This window comes from Notamacropus eugenii, chromosome 1 (genome assembly GCF_028372415.1).
Source record: "Notamacropus eugenii isolate mMacEug1 chromosome 1, mMacEug1.pri_v2, whole genome shotgun sequence".
Lineage (NCBI taxonomy): Eukaryota > Metazoa > Chordata > Mammalia > Diprotodontia > Macropodidae > Notamacropus > Notamacropus eugenii.
The window spans coordinates 550,099,538-550,115,552 of NC_092872.1; the positions used below are offsets into that span (position 1 = coordinate 550,099,538).

General features: G+C 40.4%; 1 protein-coding gene across 2 annotated transcripts in view; it reads right to left on the reverse strand.

The window, feature by feature from the left end:
• Nucleotides 1-15,727, reverse strand: part of ASAP2 (ArfGAP with SH3 domain, ankyrin repeat and PH domain 2) — a 273,963-nt gene extending 258,236 nt beyond the window's left edge. For both annotated transcript variants that reach the window (XM_072634272.1, XM_072634274.1), the window contains exon 1: nucleotides 15,097-15,727. In XM_072634272.1, the coding sequence (XP_072490373.1) occupies nucleotides 15,097-15,222 (126 nt within the window). In that variant the 5' untranslated portion in view covers nucleotides 15,223-15,727. The remainder of the gene's footprint in view (nucleotides 1-15,096) is intronic.
• Nucleotides 15,728-16,015: the final 288 nt, after the last annotated feature.

A 16,015-nucleotide genomic window follows, 5' to 3' on the forward strand; every position in this document is an offset into this window, starting at 1 on the left:
TTTCATGATGAAGAATTAAATAATATTTTTCAAAATCTGGTGAACTCAGTGACAAATGATATTTTAAAATGTCTACAGAAATAGAAGAGCATATTGTGAGTTAAAGGTGTATTAACTATATATTTTTAATGTTAAAGTGTTATTGCATAAGATAAGAAATTTAATTACTTTATTTTGGAAGGAAAAAAACTATATCAAGAAATCACTTAATAATATTCACTTACATCTGTATAGTACCTTATATTTCACAAAGCCCTGCACATACTTTTTCTGACTTAATCTTCACAAAAACCCAGGAAAGTGGAGAGGGCAGGGAGTTTCACCAAATAATAGATGAGAAAACTAAGGCTGACAACGGTTAAAGATCACAAAGCTAATAAATTGTAAACGCATGAGGGATCACATGATGTAATAGGAAATGTAATAAATTTGGAGTCAGAAGAACTGAGTCTGAATGCCAGTCCTGCAATTTCCTACTTGTGTGATCTTAAGCAAATCAGCCAACCACTTCTCCTCTGGAGCTCACTCTCCTCATCTGTAAAATGAAGAAGTTTCATGGGTTCTTTATAAAAATATTTTGATAACTGTATTTCACTATAATTGGTTTCCTGTGAATTTTATTTTTTGCCTTTAAAAACATCTTTCTGAGATGATGGGCTTCATCATGCCAAAAGGGTCTATGACACAAAAAAGATCAGGAACTCCTATTCTAGATGATCTCAAAGTCCCTTTCAGCTTGAAATTCTAAGTTCTAATGGCATAAAACCTGGTTTCCTGACCTCAAGTCCCGCTGATCAAGTGCAAGCATTTTTTGATCTGTAAAGCTGCTCTCATTTCTTTTTAGAAGCCACAAAAGTTTGGCAAAGTTGCATTAGGTCCAGACAGCCCAGGATATAAAAAACAATGGGAGCCATTACACAAACAATAGAGAATTTCCATAGTCTGGGTTTATTTACAAATTCATCTCTAGAAAAGCTATTCTCAACATTCAATGGAAAGATGGCTTTATTATATGGTTTGGACATCAGGCAGCCAGCCAAGATTTTAGTTAAATTCAATGACTATCTGTGTACATGAAAGGGGATAGTGAAAATGGGTCAAGGAAAGCCGTCTCAATAGCCCAGAGGGAAAAAAAGAAATAGCATGGTTAAAGAAAATACAGGACAAACAAGAATGGCCTGAAGCACCAATTCCCAAGGCAGACAGACTTACCAGGAAGCAAAGATGGCAGAGAGCTCATGCTGCAAGTAACCCCAAACTGGATGGCTTTCTGCCTCTGGAAGTAAGCAATAAACTGGCTCCCAGAGTAAGGAGAACAGATCGAATGGGGTTATAAACTGTGGAGAGGAACTAGTGTCCATGTATTTGGCAGTTCAGACAACTATGACATTAAAGCAACATTCCAAACACAAAGGACCCACAAAGACCCACCTAACTCAAGTAGGGTCATATCTTCCCTATATGAAAGGAGAAACATAGATGTGGAAACACAATTATCATCATAATTGAGTTTTTATGGCATTATACATACATTGTCTCATTTTATCCTCATAAGAACTCAACCCTATGAGGTTAAGTTCTAGAGGTATTATCCAAAGTTTACAACTAAGGAAACTGAGGTTCAGAGGTTAAATGACTTTCTCCAAGGTCACACAGCTAGTATCAAAAGCAAAATTCAAAATGTGATCCCTTTTGATCCCAAATCCAGCACTCTTCTAACTCCATCGCATTTTCTTTATATATCTTCTTGAGGGCAGGGGCTATATCTTCTATCAGCTCTTAATGCCCACCCTTCACCTCTCCACATACAAATACATACACACCCCACCTAGCACAGTGCTCTGCACACATAGCTGATGCTAAATAAATATTTTTGTGTTATACTGTTGAATTTAAAGATACAATTAAATCTGAGAAACTCGTGTAATACAAGATACTATCCAGATTTGAGGCCAGCAACATGAAATACCAAGGAAAAGAACACAGCATAGGAGAAGAAAATAAATTAAAACAAAGTACAAGTCAACTCAATAGTCTAACACAGGTGTCAAACACCTGAATGGAACCTTATTAAAATAAAATTGAGAAATAGCTAACAAAATGAATAAAAATTTACATATGCTTTAATATTTTAAGTAAATAGCTAACAAAATAAATAAAAATCATGTACAATATTTTTAAACCAAGTAATATGTCACCTTACCTAACAGATTAGTGACCTCCCATTTTTATTTGAGTTTGATACTAGTCTAACCAACTAATAAGTCAACTCAAGCAGGGTCACTTACTCCCTATGCATAAGATATAAAAGTACTAGCTTATCATTGAAAATAGCAAGGAGTCAACAAGAACCAAAAAACTTCTGTTGTTTATGAAGTACATAAGAATGGAAATTATCACACACTAGCAGCGACCCTCAGTTACCTTTACTACTATCTCCATCGTATCTCTCCTCTACAACAGGGCAGTACTCCTTTCTGGAGCCAACTTCCTTTCTAGGACTTCTCAAATCTCCAAGGTACAGAACCTCCAACCTGGCTCATGCGAGGAGCAAGAGGATCATTATGAGGCTTAGTTACAAAAAGAATCCTTTAGAATCTTATTCTCATAAAATAGGATTAAAAGGGGCCTTAAATGTTATCTGTTCCAACCTTCTTTTTTTGGCAGTTAAGATCTAGTGTGATTTTCAAGACACCACAGTTAAGAGAGCTAGGATTGGAAACTCCCACTTTTACTCTTAGTGTAGGACCCGTTCTACCATACCACTGCTTCTCTACTTCTCTACATCAATCATTGCAAAAAGCTAGTAATGACTTCCAAAGAGCTCCTGATTCCTTAAAGAATCTATTAAAATTGTTCTCCCTCTGAGGAATTTGGCCAAGCTACTTTATCTGTCTAAAGTTGTTTCCTCATCCACAGAGTGAGACTAATCATATTCTTATTACCTACCTCACAGGGTTACTTCAAGGATCAATTTAGATAATACATGTCGAGTACTCAGAAACCATAAAGTGCCATATAAATATGTCATTAGTATCTAAAAGGACACCTAGGCAGATGCATACAAAGTGAACACCAAGAAAGTGCAGTAATTAGCTTAACGCCACACTATAAGTCAATTTCCTTCAGAACAAAGGTTTTTAACCTGGGGTCTATAAGCTGTTTTTAATAACAATTTCAATATAATTGGTTTCCTTGAAATCTTATACATTTTATTTATTCATTTAGTCCTATACAATGATCTAAGACAATCCCAAAGGCCTAATGATGAAGCATACTATCTGCCTCCAGAGACAAACTTATATTGGTTACATACAGACTGAAAAATGCTATTTTTCACTTTCTTTCTTTCATTCTTTTTCTGTTATTCAAGTCCCCCTTGTACAAAATGACTAATATGGAAATGTTTTACATGACTGCACCTATATCTAACGGCTTACCATCTCAGGGATGGGGGGAGAAGAGGGAAGGATAGAATTTGGAACTTAAAACTTTAAAAAAAAACACAAATATTTAAAAATGTTTTAACATATAATTGGGGGGAAATATATACAACATTAGTCAAGTGTGGTGGCATAAGCCTATGGTCCCCACTACTGGGAATGCTGAGGCTAGTGAATTGCTTGAGTTTGGGAAATCTGAGTTGCAATAGGGCTAAAGCTGATCTGCATCCACAATAAGTCTATCCTCAAATCAAGGAGCACCCAGGAATAGGAGGGGTCACCAGGCTGCCTAAGGATGGGCTTAGGTCAGAAAAACACAGCATGTTAAAGTTTCCATGTGAATCAGCATTAGGATTGGGCCCATGAATGGCCACCACACTTATAGCACTGGAGACACAGTCTCCTTGTCCCTTTCCTCCTCCCCCCCAAAAAAAACACACCAAAAATGATTTTGGGTGAAAAAAGGTGGGAGGCTCCATGGGCTCCATCAAACTTCCAAAAGGATTCATGACACAAAAAAAGGTTTAGAACCTCTACTTAGAGTAAATACCAAAATAATAAACATCTCAGTAAAACCTCCTGCTTATTGCTCATTTATTCCCAATAGTTCGTGGTACAGTAAAACTCTAGTACAACAGAACAATCTGGATAAACACTTACAGTTCATTTGAAGGGGATACATCATATAAAATGCATAAGGAAAGAAGAGAGTCCATATTGTTGAACTACGGCAAGGTGAACTGACCCTTCTTTTTGAATCAAGAAGAGCTTTATGGAAGTTGAGTTTAGAGAACTTAAACAGTAAGAGCTAGCAGGTATAGTGTATGTCGAGGCCAACTCTATTGGTGTCTCAAAGGTCCCATATATCATTTGTGGTAACCCATTCAGCATATGACAACACTAGTCAAATTCCCACTATGGGATAAAGTCTAGCATCAGGTTGGAATAGTCCTTTCTATTAACAGGCACTAGACAGAACTGGCCTCAGCTTTTGCAGAGCCATCCTTTGGGCCCCATGAACCAATTCTGAAAGAAGAGGTGCTTGGCAGGATGAGTGACACTGGTGGCTCCATACTGACCAGGATCCCCTGCTGGCATTCTGAGAAGGCTGGATAAGGAGCAAGGCCTGGTGTCTTTTAATAGTTGCCATACAGCACTTTTGGTGTCTGATGTGAATATCACAAAGAAAAAGGAGAACAAAAATTCACAAAGGGAAAAGCAGAGAAAGAAACTCAAAAGAATTAAACTCTCTAAAATCAAGATTAAACAAGGTAAGCAGGCTAGCCTTTCAAATGAAGCAATCAAGAGATGACTTTGTTCAACATAGATTACTTGCTTTCTTTTCAGACTTAGTGGGAATGAACAGTGATGCACTGAGGAGAGGATTCAACAATTCAACAATTGTGTTTACTGCCTACTTTGTAACACTGCGCTAGACTCAGAGGATATAAGGTAATGTGGTGGAAGTGAAAAGAACATTGGCTTTGTTAAAATCCTAACTTGGCTATTTGAGTTCCCTAGTATATTTAAGAAACTCCCAGGTAAAGAAAGCACCCTCACTGAAACTTACCTAGATAGTCTGGGTCAGAAAAAAGACTAGAACTCAGATCTTCCTGGTACTCTGTAGCCACTAAACCCCTAATGCTTCTCACCAGAAGGCACTCTGTTATAGTGGAAAGAATATCTGTTTTCTGTTAACAATTCTGTTATTTACCACTTTTGTGACCTTGAGAAATATCATTTCACTTCCTTGAGACTCTTCAATTGTAAAAGTAGACAGTTGACCTCCTGTCCCTTCCAGCTCTAGGTCTAGGAATTTTTGGTCCCCTCTGATCCTCTTCCCTTATCTGTAAAAATTAATTAAATATTCCCTAAGGTCTCTTCCAGCTCTAAATTTTAAGATTCTAAGAATAAAAGAATGACATATTCTCTGTTCTCAAGAAGCTTACCATCTAAAGAGCTGTCATTAAGCCAGGTCAATATCAATTTGATGGGATATCTCTCTCAGTGACCCATAGATATTTCTGAGGATCTAATGCTATTTAATCTTTTAATTACTGATTTGGCTAAAGGAATGGACAACATGGTTTATCAAATTTACGATGACATGAAGCTAAGAAGTATATATAACCATTGAAGGAGAATGTCATAACTCAAAAAGATTTTAATAGTTAGAGCAATGGAATGAATATTGTAACAGGAAGAAACATAAAGTTATACATTTGGATACAAAAACTTTACTAAACAAATGTAGAATGAGGGAGGTATGACTACAAAGTTCAAGTGAAAATAATTTGGGGATTCTACTGAGCTACAAATTCAAAACAAATCCTGTGTGACAAGATAATTTTAAAAGCTAATGAAATATCAGGCCTCATTATAAAAAGCAATGTCCAGACAAAGAAGGCAATAATTCCTCTGTGATCTGACCTATGAAAACATTTGAAAAACTATGTTGAGTTCTAAGTACCATCATTTAGGAAAGACATTGACAAGCTAGATCGTGTCTTGAGAGAAACAACTAGAATGATGAGAGAACGAGAAACCGTATCATAAAAATATCTGTTGAAGGAACAAGGGATGTTTAGCTTAGAGAAAAGTTAGAAGGGACATAAAAGCTTCCTTTATCCAAAGGGTTGTCATGTGTATAGGGATTCATCCTGTTCTCCTTTTGTCTCAGAGGATCTAAGTAGGAGCACTAGGAAGAAGCTGTGAAAAGGCAGATCTTAGCTTGATGTGTGGAAATTAGATTTGTCCAAAAGCAGAATGGTTTGCCTTGGGAATGAAGTGATTTCCCTCACCAGAGAATTACAAATGGAGATTAGAAAGACCTTGGATCACTTGCTGGGTCATACTGCCTAAGAGCTTCTCACTCATGCCTGGGTTGGGCTCAATGCTGTCTAAGGACCCTTCCAATACCACAATATACACACACGGGTAGGAAAAGACAGTACAATATGATAGAGGCAATCAATCAACCAATTTATTATGCACATGTGTCCTGCATTGTGTTAGGCACTAGATATAAAAAAAATGCCCAAGTGACAGTCTCTGTCCTCAAGGAACCAATATTCTTTGGAGGAATCCTACATTGACAGATAAATAAGCAGATTATATATGAAGAAAAAAATACACAGTGATGGGGTGGGAAAGAACTACTTTGTAGTTCTGCTGACATTGTAGGAGTTGACATTGAGGTACGCCATGATGGGAGCTAGGGGTTCAAAGAAGCAGATGTAAGGAAGGATGTAAGGGGAAAGAAACAGCTTATGCCAAGAAAGATGAGGGGAGATGGGAAGTCATGCATAATGAACATCAAGTTGGCCAGTTTGACTGGAGGACAAAGCATGAAAGAGAGAAGGTAGTGATATTTCATCAGCCTAGAAAGATAGGTGAGGGCTATATTATTGTTGTTGTGATTGTTCACTCATTCATTCATGTTCAACTTTTGTCCATGGGGTTTTCTGGACAAAGATACTGGAGTGGTTTGCCATTTTCATCTTCATTGCGCCCCCATTTTACAGATGAAGGACTGAGACAAATAGGAGTTAAGTGATTTGCCCAGGGTCATACAGCTAGTATGTATCTGAGGTCAAATTCTCAACTCCAATCTTCCCAACTCTGAGCTTAGTGCTCTATCCATGGTACCACCAAGGTGACCTTAGCTATAGTATAAAGGGATTTAAATATCAAATGAAGGAGTTTGAGTTTTTTAACCTAAAGGCAATGAGGAGACATTAAAGCTTCTTGATCAGAAGTATAACATAATCAGACCTGTGTTTCAGGAATATCAACTTAGCCACTGTGTAGAGGATGGATTGGAAAGGGTGAAAATTGAATGCAAAGAGACCAGTAGACTAGAGTGGAGGTGATGAGCACTGGACTAGAGTAGTTGCATTGTTGCAATAGATGCAAGAATTGTTGAGAAGGTAGAATCAAGAAGTCTTGGCAATTTGTATGGGGGAAGAGGTGAGTGAAAATAAAAAGTAGAAGGGTAAGTCTTAGAATTAATTAGAATAAAAGCTTCAGTTGAAAAAATGGGAGTGAACTTGATAAAAATAGATAAAATAGGAAAGGAATGGGATTGGGGTAAAAATGAGTTCTGTTGGGGAATATATTAAATTTGAGATGCCCATGGAACTTCCAGGTGGACATGTCAAGCAGGCAGTTGGAAAGGTAAGACTGGAGCTCAAGAAAGTGATGAGGGCTGTAGATTTGGGAGACATCTGTAAAGAAATTCTGGTTGAAATGGTCTTCTAAGGCAAAATGCCTTCCACGTCCAGAGAAAGAACTATGGAATTCAATCGCAGAATGTAGCAGATCATTTTTGTGTGTGTGTATTATGTTTTGGTTTGTTATATGATTTCTCCCATTTATTTTAGTTCTTCTAAACAGCATGACTATAGTGAAAATGTATTCAATAGGAACGTATGTGTAGGTCCTATATAGAATTGTATGCCATCTCGGGGACGGAGGGGAGTGGGGGGGGGGGAGGTAGGGGGAAAAAAATCTGAGTTTTATGGTAGTGATGGTAGAACACTAAAAATAAATAAAACTAATATATATTTTTAAAAAAAAAAAAGAAATGCTGGTTGAATAAATGGGAACAGATGAGTCAACAAGAGTGAAAACACATATAAAGATAAGGGATCCAGGACAGAGTTCTGAAGATATACTCATACACGGGGGTGGGGATATGGCTGATGAATGAACTAAGAAGAAAATGAGGCAACAGACAGGCAAAATCTGATAAAAATTTTCAAAGTAAAAGATCTTCCAACTGAAAGGGCCATGGAAAGCTTCATGGAGGAGGTAGCAGCTGGAAAAGACAGAAAGGAAAGCCCAACGTAAAGTCAACTTCAAGCAAAGAAGATAATGTGAGAAAAAGCATGGAGAAAGAATAAATCAGATCAAGATTGGAAGATTTAAAGTAGTCAAGTTTGGCTAGAATACAGATAATGAACTGGTATTAACATAAAACTGTACACATAAGCTGATGCCAGATTCAAGAAGGCTTTAAATACCAGCAGCAGGGGTTCAAACTTTATTCAGTAAGCAATGGGGAGCCACTGATGGTTTCTGAGTGGAGGAAAATGCTAGTGAACCAGGAAGATTTACTCAGGAACTGGTGTGGAAAATGGATTAGAGAGACCTGAGGTCGGGGTGTTGAGTGTTTTGGATGTGAGTGGTGTTTTCTAAGAATCACACTGCCCTAGGAAGCATGTGTATGTGGTTCCCACTAACACATGTAGGAGGATGAACCAAACCCCAAGGACAGTATGGCCCTTGGGAGTTTAGGAACCGCAGCTGCTGGTTCCTTTCCTACAGTTATAACCCTCTGTTTGTGTCAGCAACATGATTTCCAGGGCAACCAAGGGCAACATATTAGAGAATTATGGTTCTGGAAGGAAGTGGATTAAATTTTAATACTTAAGAGTTATCATCATTTTTATAAAAATCCTTAAGTCAGGGTGAACTAGAGGGTTTTTTTTTAAAGCAAAACATAAATTTTCAAAATACTTCACCTACCTATGTAATTTAAAGGTTTCTCCACCACTTTAAACAAAGAAAACATTACTACTTAAAAGTGACCAGAAGGTCTGAGAAATAGAAAGAATGAGACTTCTACAAACGATTACTCATGGTATGACTAATATGCCAAAAAAAAGTTAAGTATTCAATTAATTCCCTTATCTGTTTATTTCTTATTCTAAAAAAAAGCACATTGTTGATTACTAATTCTGCATCAATTTCTCTTATACACTTAAAATCATAAAGAATGCTCCACCAAAGCAAAGAAATATTTCAAGTGAAATGAAAATATGAAATACACACACACACACACACACACACACACACACACACAGTCTCTAGCAGAAGAAATGAGGTGGTTGAAACAAAACAACAAATAGGGGCTAGAAAATTTTCACTAGTTATACACAAATAGGAATCATCAACTACCCTGATCTACGCCTCCTTTAAATTTTTATTTGCTAAGTGTAACTATATTATCTGATTAGGTTTGTTAATTTACTTTTTAAATCTTGAGTCCCCTGGAACACACATAGCCTTCTAGTGCCAAGCTACTGCATCAGGAGCTTAATGAATTCAATATTCTTCAAGATACAGTTTCAAAAACAGAAATGGTACACTATCAGCTCTAATATGATTTGAGCATCTAGAATCTACACTAGAAATAAGCGACTCACAAAAATTAATCTGTTTTAAACTAGATTACTGATTTTGTGAGTCATTTCTTTAAATATTGGACCAAGAACTGAGAGGTACTATCTAAATAAGAACTTGATTCCTACTGCAAGTCTAAACTAATATGACAACACATTTGCCTTTTTCTGATACAAAAACTAAATCAGTTTGTATCAGGCAGAACAGGTATACCTCACTTTGCAAAAAAAAAAAATGCACTCAGAAAGAGCTGAAACTCAAAATTAAACAATCAACAATAATAGATTGAAAAACAGACTTCCGAAATCTAGTCAAAGCTCTTCTTTTTAAAGATGTAGGAACTGAAATCCAATAAGATTAAGGATTTATACAAAGTCATATAGGTAGTAAGAGACAAATTTGAACCCAGGTCCTCTGACTGCATACCATGCTAACCATAGTTTGTGAACCAGATTTTTTTACGTGTAACCATATTTTAAATGAACTTGAGAAAGATATTTTCTAGGCAAATGACATTCCTTAAATAATTACATATCTTTATGTAGTACCTTATGGTTTAAAAAACACTCCCAATGTTATTTAATGCTCACAACAACCCTGGGAGCAAGGTAAAATAAGCATTTTTATTTCCACTTTACAGATAAGGAAATGGAGCTTCAGAGAGGGTAAGTGACCTGCTCATAAATTACACAGCTAATAAGTAGCAGAATAAGGGTTTGAATCTAGTTTAGTAAGAAACTAGGCATCTTAAGAAAATCCATAATGAAGATCCTTTTGCAAAGATAATACATTATATTTTGTAAAATTCAGTCTTTCATACATTGGATTCACTTAAGTGAGCTAAGACTAATTAAGTTTTGGAAAGAGGGCTCCCCCACCTCTGCACCAAAAGGCATGAGCAAGCCATTATTATATTTAAATGACACAAAGCAAGAAATCTAGAGCAGGCTTTTAGTTTAATAAATGTTTTTGTTAAAATCCAGTAGCTTTGCAATCAGCTGATTGCTGAGATTAGAAGTAATCTCCTACCCATGCCTCAAACAGAGATTTGTATTTTAAGATGTTTTAACTGTTGAACTTAAATTAATTGGACGTGAGTATGCCAAACTGAATGACAATGTATACTGCACTGACTTTCTATGACAGTTATGGGGGGGGGGAGGAAGAGTTATAAATTTAAAGATACATTTTTCAAAAGCTTAAAGAAAGGGAAGCGATCAGTCAATAAACATTTATTAAGGGCTTACTGTGTGCTAGGCAGTTTGGTAAGAGTTGGAATACAAAACAAAGCAAAAGGCCGTCCCTGCCCTAAAGGAGCTGGAAATCTAACAGAGACAAGCAAACAAATACATGCAACATAAGCTATGTACAGGACAAATAGGAAATAATTAAGAGAGGAAAAGCACTAAAATTAAGAGGGGTTGGGGAAGGTTACCTTTAAAAGATGGGATTTTAATTAGGACTTAAAGGAAGCCAGGGAGGTAGAGCCAGAGGAAGGAGAGCATTCCAGGAGAGACCAGAGATGGAGTGTCTCATTCACAGAACAGCCTGAAAGCCAGTGTCACTGATCAAAGAACATGTGGCAGAGAGTGAAGTGTAAGAAAACTGGAAAGGCAGGAGGGGAACTAGATTATGAAGAGCTTTGAATGCCAAACACAGCTTTCTGTATTTGATCCTGGAGGCATCAGAGAGACATTAAAGTTTACTGAATAGGAGGGTGGCATGGTCAGACCTATGCTTTAGGAAAACCACTTTAGTGACTGAATGGAGGACAGATTGGAGTGGGAAGATATTTAACATAGGCAGACCCACCAGTAGACTATTAAAATAGTCAAGGCATAAGGTAACGAGGATTTGTATTAGAGTGGTAGCTGTCAGAGAAGAGAAGGGGGGCATATTTGAGAGATATTATGTTGCTAAGGTGAAATTGGCAGTCCTTGGCAACAGATTTGATATGGGAGGTGAGAAATAGTGAGGAGTCAGGATGACTCTATAGGCTATGAGTCTGAAGGACTGGGAGGATGGTGTTGCCCACTACAGCAATAGGGAAGGTAGGAGGGAAGGGAAGATTTGGGGGAAAGATGGTGGTAGGCTGGTAAAATGGAAGGAACTCTGGCTCTGCAATCAAAGGCTTCAGTTCAAATCTCACCTTCGACACTTACTACCTGTTTAACTTCGGTCTGGCCACAACATCCCTGAGCTGCAGTTTCCTCATATGTTAAAAGAGAGAGGGTTTGACTAGATAGCTTCAGAGATCCCTTCTAGCACTGGTTCTATGATCCTATGAAAGAGAGGTAGCAGAATGCCCAAGACTGAGGGTAGGCTTGGAGTCAGGAGAATCTGGGTTCACAGCCTACTTCTGACACAAATACCTCATGACTAGAGGCAAATCACTTAACTTCTCAACGACACAGACAACTCCATCTCTAAGAATATAAATTACAAATGAAGAGGGTTAATACATTGAGTTCTTATGCTGATGAAGTTTTTCAATCTGGACTTTAAAAAATAAAATCAACATTCCCCTAGTGAAGGCTTTGACACTAATTAGCCTTACGATTTGGGGCAAGTTTCTTAATTCACCTAGGCTTGTTTCCAAATCTACAAAATGAATGAAGGAAGAAGAACAGGGTAAGATTACCTTTGAGGTTCTGAGGACCTGTTAAAATCAAATGTCATTCTACACAAAAAGTTCATCTAAATATGCTTCCTATCAGAACATCAAACATCTTCAATGGATGTATTTTTATTTAAAAAAGCAAAAACAACCTCAATTTAGAAAGAGAAAAACACTCTACTTCACTCAGTAAATTACTGCTGGGTTTCTTCACTCATTCACTAATGATAGTTGGTTTGCCTAAGAGCCTAGAAGGAACTAAAGGTACTCAAGGACTGACTATTCACTAACTTTTGTAAAATATCTGCAAGCCAAAACATTAAACCTATAGCAATATGCCAATAAGAAGTTTCCAAGTTGTTGATTCAATGTTCCTACTCAGGATATTCCAAAAGTCTTGATGCAGTTTTAAGTTTTTATCACTTTAAACTGCACTGAGACTTTTGGGACATCCTGGATAGGAATACTGAATGACCTCTGAAAATCAAATATGCAGCTCCATACAAAATATTCATCTAAATATGCTCCCTACCAAAATTCCAAATGTCTTAAGGGTTTTTTTTCTTAATTTAAACAGCCAAAAATTGCTTCAGTTTAGAAAAAGAAAAATGCTCCACTCTAAGTAAATCCTTTCTTCATTCAGTCTACAGCTTTACAGATGATTTGCCCAAGAAGCTAGAAGAGTTAATGAGAGTACTCAAGGACCATTTGGCAACTACTATTATTTCCTCAAATTTTACTAAAATACCTATAAGTCACAACACTAAAGCTGTAGTTTCCAAGATGATTCAATTATATAGGATGTCCCCAAAGCCTCAGAGCAGTTTTAACTGACAAACTCCACCTATTGGTATGTTGTTACAGCTTTAAGGTTTGGTCATACAGGTATCCAATCAAAAGGATTAAGTTTTAATCATTTAAAACTTCACAAAGAATTTTGGGATCTCTATATTTGTGTGACTGGAAATTAAACTGGCTGTGTAAATAGACAAAAAGCAAGAAGCAGTCTGTGTTCATACTGTTAATTATAATCTAACCCTGACCAGTTTGCAAGTTAAGTCAGTCAAGTCTAAAACTTTCCTCACTTTTTGTATTTTGTTATTAGTTCTGCAGTGTCAGTGCTCTTTAGGACAATTACATCACATCTAACTTACCAGCGTTCATTCTGTACTTAAGAAAGGCAGTATAGTTTCTAGAGGACCGTTGGTAGGTAAAACACTGGTTACTGGTAATGGAAGATGTAAAAATAAGTTATTCCAGATCATTGGCTGTAGAATCAGAGGACCAGGACTGGATGGAGTTCAGTCATGAACTCTGCTTAACTTTCTGGGTGACCATGGCAAGTCATTTCCCCCTTTCCTTGAGTATACTTCAGTTACTTGCAAAATGAGAACGTTAATCTAGCTGGTGATTTTTAAGGTCTTTTTCAGTCTGAATCTCTGAGTGTTCCATCTGAGGATCCTCTTTCCCTAAACTACTGTTCTGTATGTGTATATGTGTGTGTGTGCGTGTATATATATATATTACATCCTTTAAATGTATATAAAGATACATAACCACCAAATAGTATGACTACACTTTCTGTGACACCCAGTGTTCATGGCCCCCTCTATCAAACGATACCTTAAGACAACTAACATTTGTTAAGCATCTACTATTATATTCCAGTCAGCGCTGGGAATACAAAAAAAGCAAAAAACATTCCACGATCTCAAGGGAACCCACAGTCTAATACTGATCTGCTGAGTTTACATTCGAGGTTCAATCCCTGTCTAACCAGATTCTGAGAAGCCAAGGAGAATTCAGGAGTCATGGGGGAGGGGATTCATAGCAGGGAAAGCAAATGACAAACCCAAACTGGGTCCTCTAGAACAAGGTGGTTAACTCTTGATGGTTAACCACGTAACAAATGACAAACCAAAGACGATTATAAGAGAAGTTTAGGAAATCCTTCCCCTTTCTGGAAAACCCAAAGCTCCCGCACCAAAGAGCTTCAGGCAAGTCTTCAAGATCAGGAAGGTGGAAAAGCAGCAGCTCAGGAAGACAGGTTCCTTACAGGCAGTGGTCAGTTACGTTCAGGGTAAAAGTTGGGTCGGTGGGAGCGGAAACAAAGCAAAGGGTAAATGAGGAATGAGGAATGGGATTAAAAAAATTTCTTAAGACTAAAAAACCAACAATCAAAAACAGATCTCCTAAGACCAACCTACACCGGGAACAAAGAGCTTCTGTTCCCTACAGGATTAACCCTGCTGCTTCTGGATTCTGAATAGAAACTTTTCCCTAGCATAGAGGGTTGGCGAGGGTTTGGGGCGGGGGGGGGGGGGGGAAGGGGGAGAAGGGGGGTAGGGGAGAGACCAATTTCTGCACAGCTCAGGGAGTCCAGGGATGTTAAGCACTGGAACGGGGCTCCGCGATCATCAAAAGGTACACCCTCATCTTAGAGAAGAGGAAACTAAGGCCAGGAAACGTGGGAGGAGGGAAGTCCTAGAGCAAACAGCAGCCGGGTCGGAATTCGAACCCAGGTCTTGATAAGTCCAAACGCAAGCCTCTCTCTAGCTGGACGAGCGCGCGGGAAGGCGATTCCTGGGGGAAAGCTGAGCTCCGGGGCGGGGAAGGCGAGGCAGGGCTCCCTGCTGGTAGGAGGCCGGGCAGGGAGAGGGGGTGCGGGCCGTGGTCCCCAGAGCGCATCCAAGCCGCGCCGATGGAGCCCGCGGGAGGGAGGCAGGGAGGCAGGGGAGCAGGAGGAGAAGGAAGGCGGCCTCCCGACGGCTTCCGCGCCGCCGCCGCCCAGGTCGGCCCGGGGTCGTGCCGCAGGCATCCCCGGGGGAGGACCCCGGCCCGCCGCCTTACCTCCTCGATGGCCGCCACCGTATTCCGGCACTGGGTGGTGCGGGTGGTGAAGCTGGAGGCGGTGGGAGCTTTGTAATCCTCATGGGTCTCAGCCACGAATTCCGACACGGAGATCTGGTCCGGCATCGCCTCGGCCGGGACGCGAGAGCGGGGCGCAGGCTGGGGCTGGCGCGGGCCGCCGCCGCCGGCGACCTGGGAGGGGGGCTGGGAAGGAGGAAGGCAGCCGAGCGCGACCCCGGGAACCCGGCCGCCGCCGCCCGCTGCCCTCGCTCCAGCGACGCCCGCCCGGACAAAGGGAAGCCCCGGCGCCGGCCGCCGAGCCCGCCCTGCCCGCAGAGGGAGCGGGCTCCAGGCAGCTCGTCCTCGCTCCCAGCACAGCCCCGGAGCCCCGGGAGGCGGCCGGTCTGGACGCGCCGCTGCGGCTCTCGCCTCCTCCCCGCCGGACTGCTGGTGGGCCGGCTCGCCGCCGCCGCCTCTCGGGTCCCCTCCGCCGCCGCTCGGCCCTCCTACCCGCCCGTCTTTTTTTTTCTTTTTTTCTGAATGAGACCCCGAGGCGGGCGCATAGAGGCAGAGCGGGAACTACCCGCCACAGGACTCGAGCCCCGACTCCAGCGCGGAGGAGGAGGACGGTGGTGGGCGGGGCCGCGGCGCGGGGGCCGGAGGCGGGGCTGGGGAGGGGGCGGGGACGGCTGCTCCGGAGGGAACTGCCAATCACCGACCTCTCCGAGCCGCTGGAAATCTAATCCACCTGGAAAAAAAACGTGGTGGGCCGGGGGAGGGGCCCGGACTCCACACCCCAGCCCCTGCCTGGGCTGCGGGAACTCTCCGCCTCCCCGCCCCACCCCCACGGTTTTGTGCCGGGCTTCCAGGCGGGCCGCGAGGGTTCGAGCTCCGCCCCTAAGCCGCCAGCTGTGTCTAT